Raw genomic sequence first — 22882 nt, 5'->3', positions numbered from 1 at the left:
CTAACCTGCACATCTTTAGAATGTGGGAGGAAACCGGAACACCCAGAGGAAATTCACACAGACACGGGGAGAATGTGCAAACTCCACACAGTCACCCAAGGTTGGCATCAAACCCGGGTCCCTGGTGCTGTGATGCAGCAGTGCTAACCACTGTGCCACCCGTGCTTTACACTCCCTAGCCTGGAGGAGAATCCTCCTCGCATCAAACCTGCCAAGCCTCTTAAGAAGTTGTGTGCTTCAATGAGATTACCTCATAAATGCTCTAAATTTTACAGAAGTAGCCTTGGTTGATTTAACTTGTTTTCTTTGAAAACCCTCTCTTTCCAGGAATCTGTTAAATGAGCTTTGCTTCACTTCCTTTAAGGCACCTCTGGGGTAAGGAGACTACAACTGTATATAGCACTCCTTGTATTAAGACATCCTTGCTCGCACTCAAATCCCTTGGTAATAATAACAAATAAATCATTCCTGATTGTTTCCTGTGCCTACATGTTAACTTGGTGATTTGAACACTCAAATATTTAATCAATTATTTCATAATTCACATTAAATATGGGCAGCACGGTGGGGCAGTGGTTAGCTCTACTGCCTCAAGGGGCCGAGGTCCCAAGTTCGATCCCGGCTCTGGGTCACTGTCCGTGTGGAGTTTGCACATTCTCCCCGTGTTTGCGTGGGTTTTGCCCCCACATCCCAAAGACATGCAGGGTAAGTGGCTTGGGCATGCTAAATTGCCCCTTAATTGGAAACAATGAATTGGGTACTCTAAATTTTAAAAACAATTTCCTTCCACTCAGCCAAATTATTAACCAGTTCAATAATTTCCCTACAATTTCATGGGTTTCAACTCTTATAAGGGGCTTTAACAAACATCCCACCCTCCCCAAAGTCCGTAAAAACACCATGCACAGATAGTTCTCTGTCCACTATTTCAATCACCTCTTCAGAAAATTCAAATCAGGTTGGTCGGGCATGACCGACCCTTCACAAACCCCAGATTCCGTTATTTTAAGGGGGGGGGGGGAGATCGCGGGGGGCGGGGGGGGGGAGAGAGATCGCCGGGGGGGGGGGGTGAGAGGAGAGAGAGCGCGGGGGGGGGGGGGAAAGAGAGTGCGGGGGGGGGGGAAAGAGAGCGCGGGGGGGGGGGGAAAGAGAGCGCGGGGGGGGGGAGAAGAGAGCGCGGGGGGGGGGAAAAGAGAGTGGCGGGGGGGGAAAAGAGAGCGCGGGGGGGGGAAAAGAGAGCGCGGGGGGGGGGAAAAGGAGCGCGGGGGGGGGGAGAACGAGGAGGCGGGGGGGGAAGAGAGCGCGGGGGGGGGAAAGAGAGCGCGGGGGGGTGTGGAAAGAGAGCTCGGGGGGGGGGGGAAACGAGAGCAGGGGGGGGGAAAAGAGAGTGCGGTGTGGGGAAAAGAGAGCGCGGGGGGGAAGAGAGCGCGGGGGGGGAAGAGATCGCGGGGGGGAAGAGAGCGCGGGGGGAAGAGAATGGCGGGGGGGGAGAGACGCGGGGGGAAGAGAGCGCGGGGGAAGAGAGCGGGGGGGAAGAGAGCGGGGGGGAAGAGAGCGCGGGGGGGAGGAGAGCGCGGGGGGGAGAGAGCGCGGTGGGGAAGATGAGCGCGGGGTGGGAGAGAGCGCGTGGGGGAGAGAGGGGGGGGGAATGAGAGCGCGGGGGGGGAAGAGAGCGCGAGGGGGGAAGAGAGCGCGGGGGGGGAAGAGAGCGCGGGGGGGGAAGAGAGCGCGGGGGGGGAAGAGAGCGCGGGGGGGGGAAGAGAGCGCGGGGGGGGAAGAGAGCGCGGGGGGGGAAGAGAGCGCGGGGGGGGAAGAGAGCGCGGGGGGGGGAAGAGAGCGCGGGGGGGAAGAGAGCGCGGGGGGGGAAGAGAGCGCGGGGGGGGAAGAGAGCGCGGGGGGGAAGAGAGCGCGGGGGGGGGAGAGAGCGCGGGGGGGGAAGAGAGCGCGGGGGGGAAGAGAGCGCGGGGGGGGAAGAGAGCGCGGGGGGGGAAGAGAGCGCGGGGGGGGAGAGAGCGCGGGGGGGAGCGGGGGGAAGAGAGCGCGGGGGGGAAGAGAGCGCGGGGGGAAGAGAGCGCGGGGGGGGAAGAGAGCGCGGGGGGGGAAGAGAGCGCGGGGGGGAAGAGAGCGCGGGGGGGAAGAGAGCGCGGGGGGGGAAGAGAGCGCGGGGGGGAAGAGAGCGCGGGGGGAAGAGAGGGCGGGGGGGAAGAGAGGGCGGGGGGGGAAGAGAGCGCGGGGGGGAAGAGAGCGCGGGGGGGAAGAGAGCGCGGGGGGGGAGAGAGCGCGGGGGGAAGAGAGCGCGGGGGGGAAGAGAGGGCGGGGGGGAAGAGAGCGCGGGGGGGAAGAGAGGGCGGGGGGAAGAGAGCGCGGGGGGGAAGAGAGCGCGGGGGGGAAGAGAGCGCGGGGGGGAAGAGAGCGCGGGGGGGAAGAGAGCGCGGGGGGGAAGAGAGCGCGGGGGGGAAGAGAGCGCGGGGGGGAAGAGAGCGCGGGGGGAAGAGAGCGCGGGGGGGAAGAGAGCGCGGGGGGAAGAGAGCGCGGGGGGGAAGAGAGCGCGGGGGGGAAGAGAGCGCGGGGGGGAAGAGAGCGCGGGGGGGAAGAGAGCGCGGGGGGGAAGAGAGCGCGGGGGGAAGAGAGCAGGGAGGGGAAAGAGAGCAGGGAGGGGAAAGAGAGCAGGGAGGGGAAAGAGAGCGGGGGGGAGCGAGCAGGGGGATAGAAGAGAGCGGGTGGGGGGTAGACAACAGCGGGGTGGGAGAGCCAGAGGGGGAAAGACAGTGAGTGGGTGAGAGAGCCGGAGTGGTGGGGGGGGCGAAAGGTTGACAGAGAGAGTGAGAAGGAGCGAGATGAATAGTCTCACAAGGCACCCTGAAGAATGCCATACTAAAAAAGGGCAGCACGGTAGCATAAGTCACTAGCACTGTGGCTTCACAGCGCCAGGGTCGCAGTTTCGATTCCCCGCTGGGTCACTGTCTGTGCAGAGTCTGCACGTTCTCCCCTTATCTGCGTGGGTTTCCTCCAGGTGCTCCGGTTTCCTCCCTCGGTCCAAAGACGTGCAGGTTAGGTGGATTGGCCGTGCTAAATTGCCCTTAGTGACCAAAAAGGTTAGGAGGGGTTACTGAGTTACGGGGGTAGGGTTGAAGTGAGGGCTTAAGTGGGTCTGGTCAGACTCGATGGGCAAATGGCCTCCTTCTGCACTGTATGTTCTATGTTCTGTTCTAACCTTCCATAAAGTCTCAGATATTGACAATTCATTACTCAAATCCCATACTAAATGTTAATTTAAGACTGCAATAAGAAGAAATTCTTCTTCTGATACTTTTGGAATTCTCTACCCCAGACAGTTGTTGATGCTCCAGCATTGAATATATTTAAGACTGGGGTGAACAGATAGAACATAGAACAATGCAGCATAGAACAGGCCCTTCGGCCCTCGATGTTGTGCCGAGCCTTGTCCGAAACCAAGATCAAGCTATCCCACTCCCTGTCATTCTGGTGTGCCCCATGTGCCTATCCAATAACCGCTTGAAAGTTCCTAAAGTGTCCAACTCCACTATCACAGCAGGCAGTCCATTCCACACCCTGACCACTCTCTAAGTAAAGAACCTACCTCGGACATTCCTCCTACATCTCCCACCCTGAACCTTATGATTATGCCCCCTTGTAACAGCTACATCCACCCGAGGAAATAGTCTCTGAACATCCACTCTATCTATCCCCCTCATCATCTTATAAACCTCTATTAAGTTGTCTCTCATCCTCCTTCCCTCCAAAGAGAAAAGCCCTAGCTCCCTCAACCTTTCCTCATAAGACCTATCCTGCAAACCAGGCAGCATCCTGGTAAATCTCCTTTGCACCCTTTCCAACGCTTCCACATCCTTCCTATAGTGAGAACATTACAGCAGTTGGGCTGCATGTATTGCATCCAATCTCCTCTGATTGAGGAGATAGGGAGGAAATTGCCCAACATGATTGGCTGAGACAAGGAGTCGGGCAACATGGGGAGGGCGAAAAATGCAGTTACAATTTCAAGATATTTGGTCTGTGAATTATGGGATGTGGGAAACAGGTAGGGAAACAAATGTCCAAGGCCAGCCAAGATCACACTGAATGGCAGAGCTGGCTCGATGAGCCATGTCATCTACTCGTGCTCCCATTTCTTATGTTCCTATAACCCCTGAGGAGTCTAGACAGCCATTGGAATGTGTCAGACGAAACTGACCTACTGTTCTGGGCAGCACGATGGTGCAGTGGTTAGCACTGCTGCCTACGGCAACCACCCCCACAAGCCAAAAGGGTGTACAGGGTAGGTGAATTGGCTACACTAAATTGCCCTTTAATTGGACAAAAGAAATTGGGTACTCTAAATTTATTTTAAAGGAAAGAAACTGACCTACTGGTATGGGTCTTGCAGCATGACCTCTGGGCAGAGACTGCAGGCCCAATAGACCAAAAACATTACATCAGGTGGATACTATAGGGTGTGTAAACTGGCACCCGTATTTCCTACATCACAATATCGGCACTTCAAAGGTACTTCAAAAGCTGTACGGTTTTGAGTCATCCTGTGGATTGGGAAAGGTGCTGGAAATGCAAGCTTCATCTCTGTCCTTTTACTCTGGTGGAAAGATTAAAGTGGGTTTTTTCCTGAATAAATTTAGAGTACCCAATTATTTTTTCCAATTACGGGGCAATTTAGCGTGGCCAATTCACCTAACCAGCAGATCTTTTGGATGTGGGGATGTGACCCATGCAGACACGGGGAGAATGTGCAAACTCCACGCAGACAATTTAGCATGGCCAATCCACCTAGCCTGCACATCCTTGGGATGTGGGGGTGAAATACACGCAGACATGGGGAGAATGTGCAAACTCCTTACAGTGACCCAGGGCTGGGATTTGAACCCGGGTCGTCAGCACCGTAGTCCCAGTACTAACCACTTTGCCATGTGCCGCCCTACCCCACTCTTAAAGCTCAAGGTGTGACTGCTGTAAGAAGTGATAGAGGACAACCACTAACAAAGGCATGATGCAAAGATTTAGAATGGAAAATGTTTTTACACTGCAATAATTCCTGGATCAATAAAACTCCTTACAATGCAGTTTTTGATGGCAAAAGACACATCCTATTGCAACGACCGTTTATCTTCTTCACCTCTACCTAACAGAGGTATGACTTACCTGATCGATAGCGCTCATCCCTGGAATTGGAGGCTCGGGATTTGGGCTGTCTGGTTGCAGCCACAAAAGCGACAGAGGAAGAAAATGGTGATGGCTGGACAGGACCTGGGAGCCTGGACTCAATTTGAAAAGAAGGATCTACACCTGTAGGGAAAAAAGAGGTTTAATCTTTACCACATCTTTCGTGACATGCTCTGTTTCAGGTAATTTCCCATTTAGTCAGCTTGCTGAAGACGACTCATCGTGCAGCTATACCGGATTTCAGTTTATTCAGCAATTTTGGGCTAAAGGCAAGAATTCTACTGTATCCTAAAATATTCACACATTTGACCTTCCTCCTTTCCCTCCCACCAAATTAAAGGAATTATATTATTGCCACTGCAATAGCTGCACTTAAAAGGTTAATAAATACCACATTCCATTTGGTTGTGGTCATAGAAGGTAGGCATAGATAATTTAGAGCCATGAATTGGAAAGCTGGAGTTTCAAGAACGCTATTCAGATCCAAGCACCTACAGATAAAACAATGATCAGTACGAGCAATTACACAAATGACCCCTCCCCAAATAAGTATCCATGTTGGAGAATCACAATTACACATTGTCCCTCTAGAGTTACCCAAGCTATAATTTCTTTAAATGAGAATCCTAGAATGTATAGTTTCAGCTATTGAATGCCCCATTTACACAGCACTAATTTATACTACAGGTTGAGGGTCCTTTATCTATAATTCGAAACCAAACATCTCCAAAACCTGCACTTTTTTGAAGCTCATTGACCTTTAGCACAGGAAGTCTCATCGTTTGTCTGCACGATTCACCTCTCAATTTTTGTGAACATGTCAAAAAGAAACTGATGACAAGTACACTATTTATTATTCAGCGAAACATCTTACTTTATAAGCCATTGTAAGTGCTTGTGATTGGAGCTAGCCTAGGCTTCAACTATCGCAGATCAAAATGATCTAAAATCTGAAATGCAAATGGCCCCGAGAGTTTCTGATGAAGGATACTTGACCTGTAATGAGTTGGTGCATGTCAACTCCTCTCACTGGAGAATGAAGAATGGCATCTCTTTTCCAATTGATTTTAGCTGTACTTAAATGTGAAATTTTGGGCTAGCATTAGATTTAGTATTTGCGTTTGGAAAAGCACTCCACAGTCAGACAAAACTATTAGCAAATCAACAATGGCAAAAATCCTCAATCTGCTTTTCAAAGATCAATTGCAATATTAAATGGCATGAAATATGGTCAGAAAACAATTATTCTTGTTTCTGGATAGAAAAGACCGCAGACTAATCAGTAACTTTAAATGTTAACCTCCTTCGCAAACAAGTCTTCATCGATTTTTTTCAATTCAAACATTTGCATTAGATCGTTTTCAGATCATACCATCAGACAAATATGAAATTCCATCAACAGCAGAATTTAATTCCTAACATACTCCACCAGTTTTGAAGTGGCATGGTGGCACATTGATTAGCACTGCTGCCTATGGCCCCAGTTCACTGTCTGCGTGGAGTTCCCACATTCTCCATGTCTGCGTGGATTTCACCCCCACAACCTAAAGATGTGCATGATGTGGAGATGCCGGCGTTGGACTGGGGTAAGCACAGTAAGAAGCCTTACAACACCAGGTTAAAATCCAACAGGTTGGTTTCAAACACTAGCTTTCAGAGCACTACTCCTTCCTCAGGTGAACTCACCTGAGGAAGGAGCAGTGCTCCGAAAGCTAGTGTTTGAAACAAACCTGTTGGACTTTAACCTGGTGTTGTAAGATTTTGTAAAGATGTGCAGGTTAGGTGGATTGGCTGAGCTAAATTGCCCCTAATGGGCATAAAATAATTGGGTACTCTATAATTTATTTTTTTTAAAACTCCATCAGATTTATATTAAATGCCAATACACACAAAGCTTGATAAATAACTCCAGTTCATACAAGAATAACATACACAAAGATTCCAACTAACTTAGGTACCAACAAAAGTACTCAAATACTTTTGACGAAAAGAAACAAGGACATACCCACGACCACCATGACAGTCACTGCTAGAGGGACTGGTGGACGTGGACATCTTCGGGAAAGGGAACTGTAGTGACATGTACGGACGACTACCGAGGGGGGCCAACACCAACTTGGACGAAACAAGGGAGAAGTGGGAGGAAGTCTTGGCTTTTAAAATAGGATGGGCACACTGGAGCGAAGCACCCCACAGGGTCAACTCCACCTCTACATGTGCAAGGCTAAGCTTAAGCTTAAAAAGTGGTACACAGAGCTCACAGAAGCTGAATGAGCAGTTTCTTCCTGAAAGTGGAGGACAGATGCGCACGGTGCCAAGGAGGCCCGGCCAACCGCAGCCACAAGTTTTGGTCTTGCCCTAGACTTAGGGGCCTCACGGTAGCATGGTGGTTAGCATCAATGCTTCACCGCTCCAGGGTCCCAGGTTCGATTCCCGGCTGGGTCACTGTCTGTGTGGAGTCTGCACGTCCTCCCCGTGTGTGCGTGGGTTTCCTCCGGGTGCTCCGGTTTCCTCCCACAGTCCAAAGATGTGCGGGTTAGGTGGATTGGCCATGCTAAATTGCCCGTAGTGTAAGGTTAATGGGGGGGGATTGTTGGATTACGGGTATACGGGTTACGTGGGTTTAAATAGGGTGATCATTGCTCGGCACAACATCGAGGGCCGAAGGGCCTGTTCTGTGCTGTACTGTTCTATCTATCTATCTACTTTCTGGGTTCTGGATAGCCTTCTTCGAGGCAACGTCCAATGTGGTGCAGATGAGGGTGGAGCCATGTCGGATTGGCAGTCTTCGGGGTATCAGAACAGCCAGATCTCTTCATGGGGAGCCATAGACCGATCCAGAGGACAGCAAAATGTATATAGGGTCAATTAAATGAAAGTAAAATAAACCTCTGTGCAATAAAGTAAATTAACACAGGTAAGAAAAATGTGATGTATATATACAATTGTTTATAAATATGAGACATGCCAATAAAAAGTGTGCAATAAATAGGAACTCTTCGTGGGGAGGGGGGCCGAAGCCCTTGCTTTTGCCTCCCTGATCGCCCACCGGAGAATCCTGCTTGGCTGGCGGTCAGCAGCACCACCCAAAACTGTAGACTGGCTGTCCGACCTGTCGGAATTTCTCCAAATGGAGAAAATCAAATTCGCCATCCATGGTTCAGAAGGCTTCCATACAACATGGGGGCCATCACTCAGTTGTTCCAAGACCTTTCTGTAGCCAACAACTAGAAAGCCAAAGATCAAGAGAGGATAGCCACAATATCAATGTGTGTGTGTTGGAGGGGGGGGCGGGGGGGGGGGGGGGGGGGGGGAGACCCGGTGGGGAGTGAAATGCAGAGGACTGCAATTGCTACGGCAAACACTGCGAGGAAAGGACAAAAGAAAGGGAAGGGGAAACTGTGATATATCCATGTCAATAGTTTAAATAAATCTCGATATAAAAAAACTCTAATATTACCCGCTATGTACTCTCTTGCGTAACTCTCACTGTTTTGTTCGTATTTATATTTGTTTGGTACACCAAAAAACCCAATAAAAATATTGTAAAAAAAAGAATCACATGCACAGTTAGAAAGTGTTGACCGAGTGTTTTTACGTAGAATATTTTCATTTATATTGTGCTTTATGTCATTCTTAAATGTTTCACACACATTTTCTGGAGAACTGATAAGTGTAATCCAAGTTTATAAGACAACTATATTTAAGCCACATCCCACACTCAGCAATGGTTTAAATTATCAGTTAATTTTTATGGTGGCCCTGGTTGAGGGAGAAAAAAAAAAGGAAATCTTCCCTCAATACTGAATTGAAATATCATAAATTAAGAGCTCAAATCCTCATGGCTCTCAAATCCACCCCTCAAACACGAGAGTCGAGTTACATACGAAGATGAACGAACAGCTTATAAATATAAAATAAAAGGTCAATCTGCCCTGATTGTGGTCATAGTTATCTGCCGTTCATCGAGTTGATGGTGTCAATTTAATAAGGGCTCATTGATTGGAGTTAGAGAAGATGGAATACAGTTGTGCAGACCCAAATAGAATCAAAATGTTCTCCATTGGGCAATTATAAACGAGGAAATATTCAAAGATATAAGAAGCGCTACATATTTCTTAGACAAGCTCAGAGTGGGATTCCACGGCACATCTTTGGGGTAGCCCCCATACCCGGCGCAAGGGAGCTCAGAAGTTATGGGCAATTGTGTCCTTCCCAAACTGCCCCAATGATGCACTTTCCCTTGCTCTTCAAATCCTTTTCTCCTGCCTTGTCGTTCCAGTTTTACTGGAACTGTATCTCCTCTCCCTTTTGTTTGCAGTTGCAAACACTTCCCCTAAACTGCACTTTCCAAATGGACCACACTCTATCACTATTTCTGTCTCAGTTGCATGCACTGTTTTCATTGTGTAACTGCTCTTGCTCAAATCATTCGCATGTATTCTCTCCCAAAGCTCGCATTCGTATTCTCTCCAAACACTCTGCAAGAGGTTTTGTTCGAGTTGCTAACATGAGCGACTTTCAACCCGCTGTTTACAGCAGCATAATCAGCAAGCGAATGTCGCTCTGCAGCACAGTAACCATGAGAAACAGTTTCCCTATCACTTCCCTGAGGCAGTCCAGCATAAATATTCCAAGGACAAGTGGCCATTTATCACTGCTCAAGGTTTTGGCTCCTGTGGGAAAGCTGAACCACCTTCTCCATGTTAACAAAGCTTAACTAGATTTTTGTTTTTAAACAGTGACCATCAGATCCAAGTGCAGAAAACATGTCTGTCATAATAAGTGTTGCTCCTCGAGTTTGGGCCTAATTCATGGAGTGCTTTCGAATTCTTGTTCAAGAAGTTCATCCCCTTCTATATGCTCGTAAAGTACTGCACAGAAGTAATGCTTCAATTCTGGCAAGCATCACTGATTTGTCTGAAGCACCCTCTGAAAAAAAGAACAGGGCTGAGTTCTTCCTATTCATTTACTGTATAACAGATATATTGCCTGCCCAATGCTTGGCCAGTTAATTAATCTGGACACTCAAACTAATCTAATGAAAGGCAAATTGTGGCTTCATATTTGGTATTCTTGCAAATGTCTGGATGAGTGCGAGGCAATAAGCTTCGACATGCAACTTTTTTCAGCACCAAACATAGGAAAGAATTGAATTCATGATCTGCACGAGTTAAACAAGCATTATGGGACATAATTCCAGAACTGCAAGAAGAACCTTCTCCTAGCCAGAACAAAACATCCAGATCTGGGACGTAAAGGAGCAGCTGTGGGGGTACTGGGTCCCAGTTTTCATAGAATTTACAGTGCAGAAGGAGGCCATTTGGCCCATCGAGTCTGCACCAGCCTGGAGGAAAGAGCACCCCACACAAGCCATAAACTCCACCCTATCCCCATAACCCAGAAACCAACCCCACCTAACATTTTTTGACACTAAGGGCAATTTATCATCGCCAATCCACCTAGCCTGCACATCTTTGGACTGTGGGAGGAAACCGGAGCACTCGGAGGAAACACACACACACGGGGACAACGTGCAGACTCCGCACAGACAGTGACCCAAGCCGGGAATCGAACCTGGGACCCTGGAGTGGTGAAGCAACTGTGCTAACCACTGTGATACCGTGCTGCCCACAGGGTGTTTTAGGGCAGGTGTGCGTTAAATAGAGAAATGGGGCCATCGACAATTATAGATAGGATCAATATTTTCAGAGGCTGGTTAATTAAGTCTGTAGCAAAAAAAGAGTAGGAGTGTCGGAAAGAGATTTGGGTAGGCAATTTGGTGTATAGCTATTCAGGAGGTGAAATGAAAAAAATGAAAATGAAAATCACTTATTGTCACGCGTAGGCTTCAATGAAGTTACTGTGAAAAGCTCCTAGTCGCCACATTCCGGCGCCTGTCCGGGGAGGCTGGTACGGGAATCGAACCGTGCTGCTGGCCTGCTTGGTCTGCTTTAAAAGCCAGCGATTTAGCCGAGTGAGCTAAACCAGCCCCTGGTATGGAGTCTGAAAGAAGTTTAACATAACAGGAAAGTTTACAAAAAGAAACCAGGATGGAGGAGTGAAACAAGGGAAAAAACTTTCAAAGCAAGGAAATCCAAAGTAAAATTGTGTGCAATGTGCAGAGTACAAGAAACAAAACTGGGAAACTGGTGGAGTAGACAAAAATAGAAAATTATGACAAAATCAATAACAAATATACTTGCAGCTAGGGCGGGATTGGTTTGGGAGTTAAGTGTATTAGATATAAAAAGCTTCAGGAAGTAACGGCATGAAAGAGGCATGTTCATGCAATCAGAGACACTATTACACATGATAATGTTCAGGGTATGAATATGCATCACTCCGGATTCAGCTCCACGGTAGCAAGGGATTTGTCTCATTACTGGGAATATATGTTATAGATCACACAGTGAAAAGTAAACACTGGATGAAATTTGCAGATAAATAAAGTTATGCATTAATAACTATAACTGTAGGGTATCTCAGAGGTCCAATAATAGACTGGGAAAAGGGAAATGTTTGTGGTGAGAAAGGGATAGTTACCTTGGAGTATATGGCAAGTTAACATGTTGCTTCAAATGTGAGATTTTGTTCATTTGGTCTCTGATTCACAACATTTTAGGGTCAAGTCTTACCCCAGGAGTAAGTGTCGGCTGGCGCTTCATTACAGTAGAGCAGAGATTTTCAACCGGAGTGTCGCAGGAATTGTGCACGTGTGCTGCAGCTGGAAAGTTTTGATAAGTGCAATACTTGAATGCCAAAGCTCAATGGGCACATGCAGCAGCGAATAGGACCTCCAATCTCCACTATGCTGCGGGCTCATGCTGACCGGAGTGCGCAATTCTGGGTGCTCGCAGTTCCGGAGAGTGTCTTCTCATACAATAGAATCCCTGCAGTGCAGAAGGCGGCCATTCGGCCCATCGAGTCTATCGAACCTGGGTCCCTGGCGCTGTGAGGCAGCAGTGCTAACCACTGTGCCGCCCCAGTCTACTAAGACTGTAACCATAATAAATGGTATGTTTAGGTTTTTTTCATTTAAAGTGCCCAATTCTTATTTTTTTCCAATTAAGGGAAAATTTTAGTGTGGCCGATCTGCAATGACCCGGGGCTGGGATCGAACCTGGGTCCTCGGCACCATGAGGCAGCGGTGCTAACCACTGCATCACCATGCCGCCCACTATAAATGAGACGTTTATGAACCATAGAGTCAGTTGAAAGAAGTGGGCGTGCCGTGGAATTGTATGTCTCATTGAAGTGTGCAGTGTTACTGAGAAGGTTGGGAACCACTGCAGTACAGTACACTGAGGCAGTGTGCCGCAATTTTGGAGTTCCAATTCATCAGATGAGAAATTAACTCAAGCTCACTGTTTAGATAGACACAAATAATGCCAAAGACAAGCTTACTGCTCGTTTGTGCAACTTTGTTGTGTACTACACACAAGCAATGGGTGCACTTCAAAAGAAATTCAATGGATACAGTGCTTCGGGTTACTTCAAGAAAGAGATGCTCCGTCATTTATTCACTTAACAGATCCAAAAGAGGGTAATGTTTGAGCTAGCTCCAAGTGCTGAAAGAAAACGCTCTACCAAGGTGACCTACCATGAGGAAAAATATCTGGCTGAGAGACCACAACAATGACTGGTTAAACCCCAAATTCTGGATATGTAAGGCAATGCAGCATGGAAGCCTCAACGCAATTTCAAATCATCTAACTGGCTCGCACACTACTCTGTTTTTAATAGAAATAAATTTTCTTTTATATCCTTTCAGTGGTTTGTCAAATAAAGTGACAATAAATGCAATGCACATGGCATTACGATAGTGAAATTTAAACCCAGTATTCTTTTTTAAAAATAAATTTAGACTATCCGATCCTTTTTTCTTTCCAATTAAGGAGCAGTTTAGTGAGGCCAATCCACCTGCCCTATACATCTTTGGGTTGTGGGGGTGAGACCCACGCAGACACAGAGAAAATGTGCAAACTCCACACAGACAGTGACCCGGGACTGGGATCAAACCCGGGTCCTCAGTACTGAGACAGCAGTGTTAACCACTGCATCATCGTGCTGCCCCTTAAACCCAGTATTCTAAATATCAATAATAAAACATGGCGCTAGCCAACAAACTGTTCGACCAGTGCATCTCTGTATTAAGGATATCGCCCTCTGCCAACAATTCTTGTTCAAATAAAACAACAACCCCGCTGGAATAATTGCCAAATTTAAGCGCTTAATCTCGATTGCTGCATGTCATCGATGTGCCTGGCGTTCTGCCCAGTGTTTCTTCTCTGCAGCAGCAGCACAAAGGGTGTTGATCCCAATAAAATAATTTATTTCCGGCCGTACCAAGCACTTAAGTTAAAGAAACTAATGCAACATCATCAGCAATTTCAAGTGACTCACTGCAGCAATGCAACTGACCAGGAAAGGCTCATGCTGTCCTCAAAGGTTAATTCATTGCAACACTGTGTACTGTACTAAAAGGTCAAGACTTTATGGTTACAAGTCAGTCCCCATCATTTCACCTTGTATGACGTTACCAGATGGTCAAAACAAAGGTCAGCCGAATTGAGTCTAGTTTACATCCGTCGGCTGATATTTTTCAATTTTGGACCCATATGGTTGAAATGTGTCGACAATTCAGCTGAACGTGGCAATAAGTATCTTTTGAGTAGAGGGCAGATATGATGACTGAGCAAGATGAGGTGGATATAGTGTTCATGGACTTGCAGAAACACCTGATGTGTTACAACAAGGGGGATTATTTAACATTAAGGATCAGTGCAATTTGGATTATAGCATTTGGAGGAAGTTGCAGGCCTTGGATATTGTCCCACAGGGTCCTGCTCTGAAACTGCATTTCTTCACTGGTTACATCAATGATTCGGATATTGAGCTGGAGGGAGTGATGGAGATATATTAAAAAGAGCCGTAGTAAACAATGGAGGACTAACGGAAGCAGAAAGGGGATAGTGACAAAATGGTGGAATGGTCACAAAAGTGGCAGATGCAATTCAATGTTAATACAAGAAAAAGACTTCACTTTTTTTTACAATTTAGAATACTCAATCTTTTCTTTCCAATTAAGGTGCAATCCAGAGTGACCGTCTTTGGGTTGCGGGTGTGAGACCCATCAGACACGGGGAGAATGTGCAAACCTCACATGGATAGTGACCCGGGGCCGGAATCGACCCAGGGTCCTCGGTGCTGTGAGGCAGCAGTGCTAACCACTGTGCCATCATGCCACTGCTGAGGAGGCTTCACTTGACAGAAGATTCTGAGGACTTAGAACATAGAACATTACAGCGCAGTACAGGCCCTTCGGCCCAAGATGTTGCACCGTCCTGTGAAACCCTTCTAAAGTCCCTCTACACTATAGAACATAGAACATTACAGCGCAGTACAGGCCAGTACAGGACCTGTTCGTGAATAACTGAAATCAAGATAAATCATCCCCAGTCAATATGAAGCGACATTATGGGTGCGATTCAACAAAGTCCCATTGCAAACGCATTTAGCCGCGTGTTTCTCAGTGCTCACAGTGCCGAGAAACACATAGCTATAAAACTCCACTCATGTTAAATGTGGGGGCTCAGCGGGGAACGCATGGCCAAGGCAGCACATAGCCCTGTTTTCAACACAGAGGAGCTCCGCTTTCCAGAACTCACCACTCTTGCGACACTGAGGTTATTTGCTTTGTTGGTTTTTCCTTTTGAAAATTGTTCAAATTATATATGCCTCAATAAAATATTTAATTAGCAAAAAAAAAGTCATAAAAGGTGACGTCATGATTCATTCCAACCACTTACTCGGTTACAGATAAAGGGCGATTGGGATATTGTTATGATTGCTGGAGATCCCCTGGAGAGTAGATCATTTATGAGGGGTGGTATTTAGCTAAGCAACTCATGTGACATCTTAGTGGGATACAGAAGCTGCAATTAATGCGAGGAGCCAGGTCTGTCTGTACTTCTTGCAGTTTGCCATAGGATTAGAGTCTGACAAGACTGAAGGATTTTAAACTGAACAGCAGATGGTTGAGTAGAAGTGTTCTGAATCTGCACTTGAAAGGGTTTCTTTCTCTCCAAAAATCTCTACACAACTAAGCAATCGGTTTGTTAGCTTTAAATGGCATTTGGACTGTATGTGGTTGCTTAATTGGAGTTAATAGCAGGTATAGATAGCAAGTTTAAGTTTTTCCTTGTGTTTATAAACTGCTTAGCTGACAATTGTAATGTTATTTTCTTTGATGTTATAGTGGTTAATTCTGTTAAATTTTGTTATATCTAGTTATCTTTTTTTTAAATTTAGACTACCCAATTCATTTTTTTCCAGTTAAGGGGCAATTTAACGTGGCCAATCCACCTACCCTTTGAGTTGTGGGGACGAAACCCACGCAGACACGGGGAGAATATATCGGGATATCTATTGGTCAGAGTCATCACTCCTGAGGTGAAGTATTCTTTTCTCAGTATTCAAATCAAAAAAAAATTGTGACTTTAACGTTCTTACAGATTGGGCAAATCAAATTAGTCACAATATTATAGGAGGAATTCCTTGTGTGTATACGGGATAGTTTCCTGAATCAATAATTTGAGGAACCAAATAGAGAAGAGCCGATCCCAGATTTGATATGGTGTAATGAGAAAGGAATCATTGGCAATCTAGTTGTGCTAGACCCCTTGGGGATGAGCAACCATAATATGATAGAATTTTTCATCAAGATGAAGAGTGGGGGCACAGAGGTTCGCATTGCTGCCTCACATCGCCGAGGTCCCAGGTTCAATCCCGGCTCTGGGTCACTGTCCATGTGGAGTTTGGACGTTCTCCCAGTGTCTGCATGGGTCTCACCCCCAAAACCCAAAGATGTGCAGTGTAGGTGGATTGGCCACGCTACATTGCCCCTTAATTGGAAAAAATTAATTGGATGCTCTAAATGTAGAAAAAAATGAAGAGTGACGTAGTTGATTCTGAGACTGGGGTCCTGAATTTAATAAAGGAAAGTATGATGGTATGAGGATCGAATTGGCTCTGATGGAGTGAAATTTTACTTAAAGGAACAGTTGATGGGAAATGACGAGCATTCAAGGAGCACAAGGATGAACTGCAACAATTGTTTATTCCTGTCTGGCGCAAAAGCAAAACGGGAAAGGTGACCAAACCATGGCTTACAAGGGGAATTAGAGATAATATTAGATCCAAGGAAGAAGCATACAAATTGGCCAAGACAAACAAACCTGTGGATTGGGAGCAGTTTGGAATTCAGCAAAGGATGACCAAGAGATTGATTAAGATGGGAAAATAGAGCACGACAGTAAGGTTGCTGGGAACAAAAACTGACAGTAAAAGTTTCCACAGGTATGGCAAGAGAAAAAGATTGGTGAAGGCAACCCCTTACAGTCTGAAACAGGGGAATTTTTATTTTAAATTTCTAGTACCCAATTAATTTTTTCCAATTAAGGGGCAATTTATCGAGGCCAATCCACCTACCCTGCATATCTTAGGGTTGTGGGGGCGAAACCCACACAAACACGGGGACAATGTGCAAACTCCACACAGACCATGACTCAGAGCCGGGATTGGACCTGGGACCTTGGCACCGTGAGGAAACAGTGCTAACCCACTCCACCACCGTGCTGTCCTAACAGGGGAATTTACAATGGGGAATGAAGAAATGGCTAACCAACTAAATACACATGAAGGAGGATACAAATAAGATACCAGAAATGTTGGGGAATGTAGGGTTTAGTGAGGGAGAACTGAAGGAGATCAGTATTAGTAGAGAAATGGTGTTGTGGAAATTGTTGGGATTGAAGACCTATAAATCCCCAGGGCCTAGAGTACTTAAGTAGCTCTAGAAATATGGGATGCCTTGATGGTCATCTTCCAAGATTCTGTAGACACTGGACCAGTTCCTACAGATTGGAGGGTAGCCCACTATTAGAAAAGGGAGGTGGAGAGAAAACAAGGAAATCTGGACCAGTAAGCCCGAGTCAGTGGTGAGGGAAATTCTAGAATCCATTATCAAGGATTTTATAGCAGAACACTTGGAAAGCACTGGCAGGACTGAGTCAGCATGGATTTGCAGAAGGGATATCATGTTCGACAAGTGTGCTGGAATTCTTTTGAATATGTAATCGAGTTGGTCAAGGGGGTCCAGCAGATGTAGTTTATTTTGGACTTTTAGAAGGCTTTCGACAAAGTCTAACATAAGAGATTAGAGTGTAAAATGAAAGCACATGGGATTGGGGGTCGTGCATTGAGACGTGCAGAAAGCTGGTTAGTGAGTTACCAGTGGGGTACTAGAGGAATCGGTGCCAGAACCCCAGCTATTCACAATATATCCCAATAATTTTTTTTTCCCCAATTAAGGTGCAATTTAGCATGTCCAATCCAGCTACCCTGCACATCTTTTTGGATTATGGGGGCGAGACCCACGCAGACATGGTGAGAATGTGCAAACTCCAAACGGACAATGACCCAGAGCCGTGATTGAACCCAGATCCTCAGCGCCGTGATACAGCAGTGCTAACCACTGCACCACCCGAACTGTGAGGAAGATACAGAGATCCTCCAGTGTGATTTGGACAAGTTGAGTGAGCGGGTAAATGAATGGCAGATGCTGAGCAATTTGGATAAATGTGAGGTTATGCACTTTGGTAGCAAAAAGGGGAAGGCAGATTATTATTATAAACTAGGAGAGGGGAATGTGCAATGAGACCAGTCGCAGAAGGTGCAGCAAGTGATAAAGATAGGATCCTAACAAAGGGAAAGAGAAAATCATCAAATCATCATTGAGCCTGTCAATATTCTTTTTGACATAATAATCTGCAGATTAGAAGTGAATCTCTGAAGACTGTAGAATTATTTTGCCTGCTTTTTGACAACGGTTTGTATGAGAATGCTACGAGCCGCTGCAGTAAGAGGTTAATTTAATTCTACCGGGAGGACATAGACAGAAATTATTTTGGCGGTGAAGTGAAACAATTCATTCATGTCATTGATAATGATCAGCACTGTGCTTCGAGATCACCAGATGATTTGTACAGACTTGTACGCGATGGTTTGCAAGGAACCTTTCCAAATGTGGAAACCATTCTGAAACTCTTTTTAACAACAGCTGTCACAAATGCTTTCGGTGAACGCTCTTTCTCTGTATTGAAAAGAGTGAAAAATTATCTAACAAGTACGATGAGTCAGGAACATTTGACAAGTGCAGCAATACTGACAATTGAAAATGCATTCTTACAAGATTTTACCTATGATGATGTGATTGATGATTTTGTGAAGAAAAACCATCTAAGTTGCCATGGACTGCAAACAAATCTCCAGTCTAAATTCTGTTCTCCAAGAGAGAACATCTGCTGATCTGATATAATGGCTGGTGGTCATACGCAGACAGTTATAACTGGTGAGTAACCACCATCTCACATTACTCTTCATTAACCTTCAGAAAGTCTCTTCTTAGTCTTCTGGACAAGTAAAGAACGGAATCCAGACAGTTGCCAGCAAAGCTACTGATGTTAGACTTGAACTGGACATTCCACTTCATTGGGATATTTCCTCCTGCACTGGACTTTTTCTGGTTCATCCTGTCCTGCAGTCATATCATTGGCTGATTTTGTCATCCCGTTGCTCATCAGCCAGTTCATATTTCCTCGACTCAGATCGCAATATTGACCATCTCTACCGTTATGCTGACAACAGGTAGGCTTGGATTTCAATTGATCAATTAGTACAGGCTTGTTGTTTTCCTAAGTTCAAGAGCACTACACCAGTCTGTCATGCAGTGAGTTTGGGTTCCTGGGCCTTGCAGTGCACGAGTTCAGGGTGGGCAGCCTTCATCTAAAGCTCCAGAGAGTGTTAAATAGGCCTAATATTGCTTGCAAGCATAAAATAAGCCAAAATAAATCAATTAAGATGTGTTATGTACTCTGGGAGAACACAGGTTGCAACTGGGTGCAGCTTTAACCAAAAGGTACTCCAGACCTTGAAGTTAGTTCAATCTGATTTATTGAACCATTAGCAGTTAGCACAGTTCTCTGTGAGTTCAACTCTCTGCTAACCTAAGTGTGGTTAGTCTGACTGACTGAACCAGACTAGCTCTTAGCCACGTGCTGGAGGTGTGATACTGTACATACACCCTGGCTCACTCTGTAGATGTTCATCAGTGGCAAGAGGCGGAGTCTGAGTGCCTCGTGCCTTTTATAGTCAGATCCCACCCCTGAGTGTCATGCCTGCTCATTGGTCATGTTCTGTTCTGTGTGTTCATTAGCTGCCTATCTGTGCCTGTCTGTATATCATAATATGCATGTCTGCATATCATGACAAATTACATCCCTTATTCACAAGGTTTTGGAAGAACACCCTGGAATCAGTACAGAAAGCTTCCTGAATGGTAGGCAGGTGAGGCCTCATAACATTTAATGCTGCTCAATACATCATCTGTCCAATCCTGGCTCTGGGTCACTGTCTGTATGGAGTTTGCACATTCTCCCTGTGTTTGCGTGGGATTCGCCCCCACAACCCAAAGATGTGCAGGCTAGGTGGATTGGCCATGCTAAATTGCCCCTTAATTGGAAAAAATTAATTGGGTACTCTAAACTGTCAGCAAAGAGGTCAAATCCATTTCTAATCAGGCACAGCCGTACCTTCATTGACTAGAATTTGCAGGTCAGAGCATTCTTATGCTGCAATGTTGTATAATGTTGACCTGAAGTGAACTGTGCCCAAATAAGCAACTCTGAATTCTTGTAAACTGGGCTACCAGGAAAAAAAGAGGCTCCATTTTGAGATTGGGATATGCAAAGCCAGATGGAAAGAATGAATAACCACTGAAAATTTGGCTTATTCAGGCCAGACTCACCTTTCTTCCTGACAACATGTGGAGAAACAGTTAGACCATATGCTAATATTTTCCACTCACCATCTGAATCTATTTAAATTCTCATAAAGGTTTTTACATCACGGCTGTTCAAAGGCTCACTATTCCAATTTAAAAATATTAGTGATATATAATTTAATATTGGAATGATAACAGTCTCAGAACACTCCTCACACTGAAATGTATTATAGTTAGTAGAGGAACGAACACTAATTGTTGATTCCATTTTGCTCCTTCTCCAAACTTATATTTTCTGAAAATCATAGAATTTGCAGTGCAGAAGGAGGCCATTCGGCCCAGGTCCACACCTCCACGCAATCCCCATAACCCAGTAATCCCACCCAACATGAAGGGCAATTTTGGACACTAAGGGCAATTTATCATGGCCAATCCAGCTAACCTGCACATCTTTGGATTGTGGCAGGAAACCAGAGCACCCGGAGGAAACCCACGCACACAGGGGGAGGATGTGCAGACTCCGCACAGACAGTGACCCAAGCCGGGAATCAAACCTGGGACCCTGGAGCTGTGAAGCAAGTGTGCTAACCACTATGCTACCGTGCTGCCCTGTTCTCTGATCCAATGATGAACACTCAATATAGAGATGGTCACAGCATAATAGTTCAGAAGAGGCCCTTCAGCCCATCAAGTCTGCATCGAAGCATGAACAACACCTGATCTGCCTCCCTAATCCCACTTGCCAGCACTTGGCCCACAGCCTCGAATGTTGTAACGTTCCACGTGCTCACCCAGGTACTTAAAAAAAAATACATTCAGAGAACTCAATTCTTCCTTTTTTCCAATTAAGATACAATTTAGCATGGCCAATCCACCCACCTGCACATCTGTGAGTTGTGGGGGTGAGACCCACGCAGACTCGGGGAGAATGTGCAAACTCCACACAGATCCAGGTACTTTTACAAGGATGGAGGCAACCCACCTCTACCATTCTCCCAGGCAGTGCATTCTGGCCCATCACCACCCTCTGGGAAAAAAGGTTTTTCTTTTTTTTTAAATTTCGAGTACCCAATTCTTTTTGTTTTCCAATTAAGGAGCAATTTAGTGTGGCCAATCCACCTAACCGGCACTTTGGGTTGTGGGGGTAAACCCACACAGACACAAGGAGAATGTGCGTAAAAAAGTTTTTCAAATCCCCCTTAAACCCCCTGCGCCTAACCTTGAACTTGTGTTCCCTCGTGACTGATCATTCAACTAAGGGAACAGCTGCTTCCTAACCATACCCCTCAATCCTGTACACCGCACTCATGTCACCCTTCAGTCATCTCTGTTCCAGTTAAAACAACCAAAGCCTATCCAACCTCTCTTCATAACTTAAATGTTCCATCCCAGGCAACATCCTGAATCTCCTCCGCACCCCCTCCAGTGCAATTACATCCTTCTTATACTGTGGCGACCAGAACTGCGCACAGTACGGCAGCTGTAGCATCACCAAAGTTCTATACAACTCCAACATGACCTCCTTACTTTTGTAATCCAGGCCTCATTTGGTAAAGACAAATGTCCCATTTACCTTTGCACCACAATATTAACCTGCCCTTCTGCCTTCAGAGATCTCTGGACAAACATGCCCCATGTTCCTCGGAAATTCCCAATCTTTGTGACAAACAAGAGGGAAGCCGGCACAGATCCCGGTGGTACAACACTGCACACCGTCTTCCGGTCACTAAAGCAGCCGTGTGTCACCACACTCTGTCTCCTACAGATAAGCCCATTTATTTAAAAAAAATTCAATTTTTTTTCCAATTAAGGGGCAATTCTGCATGGCCAATTCACCTACCCTGCACATCTTTCTGGATTGTGGGGTTGAGATCCACGCAGACACGGGGAGAACAAGCAAACTCCACACAGACAGTGACCCGAGGCCGGAATCAAACCCAGGCCCTCGGCGCTGTAAGACAGCAGTGCAAACCATTTCACCCCCGTGCCGCCCTCTCTTCAACCTTTTAAAATAGTGAGACCTCATGAGCTGTTCTCCAGTCCTCTGGCACCTTTCCAGAGGCCAAATCAGAATTAAAAATTTGGATCAGAGCCCCTGCAATCTCCTCCCTCACCTCCCACAGCATCCTGGGACACATGTTAATACAAACCCACGCAAACACAGGGAGAATGTGCAAACTCCACACGGGCAGTGACCCAGAGCCGGGATCAAACCTGGGACCTCAGCGCCGTGAAGCAGGAGTGCTAACCACTGTGCCACTGTGCTGCCCGCAAAGTCAACCTTATTTGATTTAGACAAATCTGCTTTTAAAACATAATGGCAAGCAGAATTCTGCATGGCCAAAAATGGTAAATACAGAATAGTTCTTTGGTTACTGTCTAGCAATTGCAAAGTCAAAATCTCTGACATTTTTTTGTCTCGCACTATATGTTGCTACTGAAATTATTTCTGTTCCAAATGCCCCTTAAATAATGATAGCACTTTGTTACGGTGTAACTTGTTGCTGGTGCCTTGTTGTCTCATTGGCAACATTCATAGGGAAACAATCGCATTCAGGTAAGCATAGCAAGAACTGAAGCCCTGTCCTGGCTGAGGTTATTCATGAAGCCCCCACCTTCTTAACCTTACCCCTCACCCGAGAGCCAGTGAGCTCTCTCCCTCAAAGGGGGAAGCAGCCTATCTGAGACACTGGTGACTTTACCTTTTACCTTACCAGCAAGAACTGAAGTGCTTTCATTCATACTCTGGGATGCCTGCTGCAAACAAAACAATGGAAAATCATTCCATTCAGGAACAATATGGTTCATGGTCATTTGAACACTGTAAATTCTTCACATTAAACT

The 22882-nt window shown here is 46.1% G+C and overlaps 1 protein-coding gene across 3 annotated transcripts in view; it reads right to left on the bottom strand.

Moving 5' to 3' along the window:
* The window catches only part of LOC119959312 (disco-interacting protein 2 homolog A-like), a 304446-nt gene that overhangs the window by 146433 nt on the left and 135131 nt on the right, over positions 1-22882 (bottom strand). For all 3 annotated transcript variants that reach the window (XM_038787623.1, XM_038787632.1, XM_038787638.1), the window contains exon 3: positions 5173-5316. In XM_038787623.1, the coding sequence (XP_038643551.1) occupies positions 5173-5316 (144 nt within the window). The remainder of the gene's footprint in view (positions 1-5172; positions 5317-22882) is intronic.

This window comes from Scyliorhinus canicula, chromosome 2, assembly GCF_902713615.1.
Source record: "Scyliorhinus canicula chromosome 2, sScyCan1.1, whole genome shotgun sequence".
Taxonomy (NCBI): Eukaryota; Metazoa; Chordata; class Chondrichthyes; order Carcharhiniformes; family Scyliorhinidae; genus Scyliorhinus; species Scyliorhinus canicula.
The sequence above is the reverse complement of the archived record's forward strand: the minus strand, read 5'-3'. Positions and strand labels throughout refer to the sequence as shown.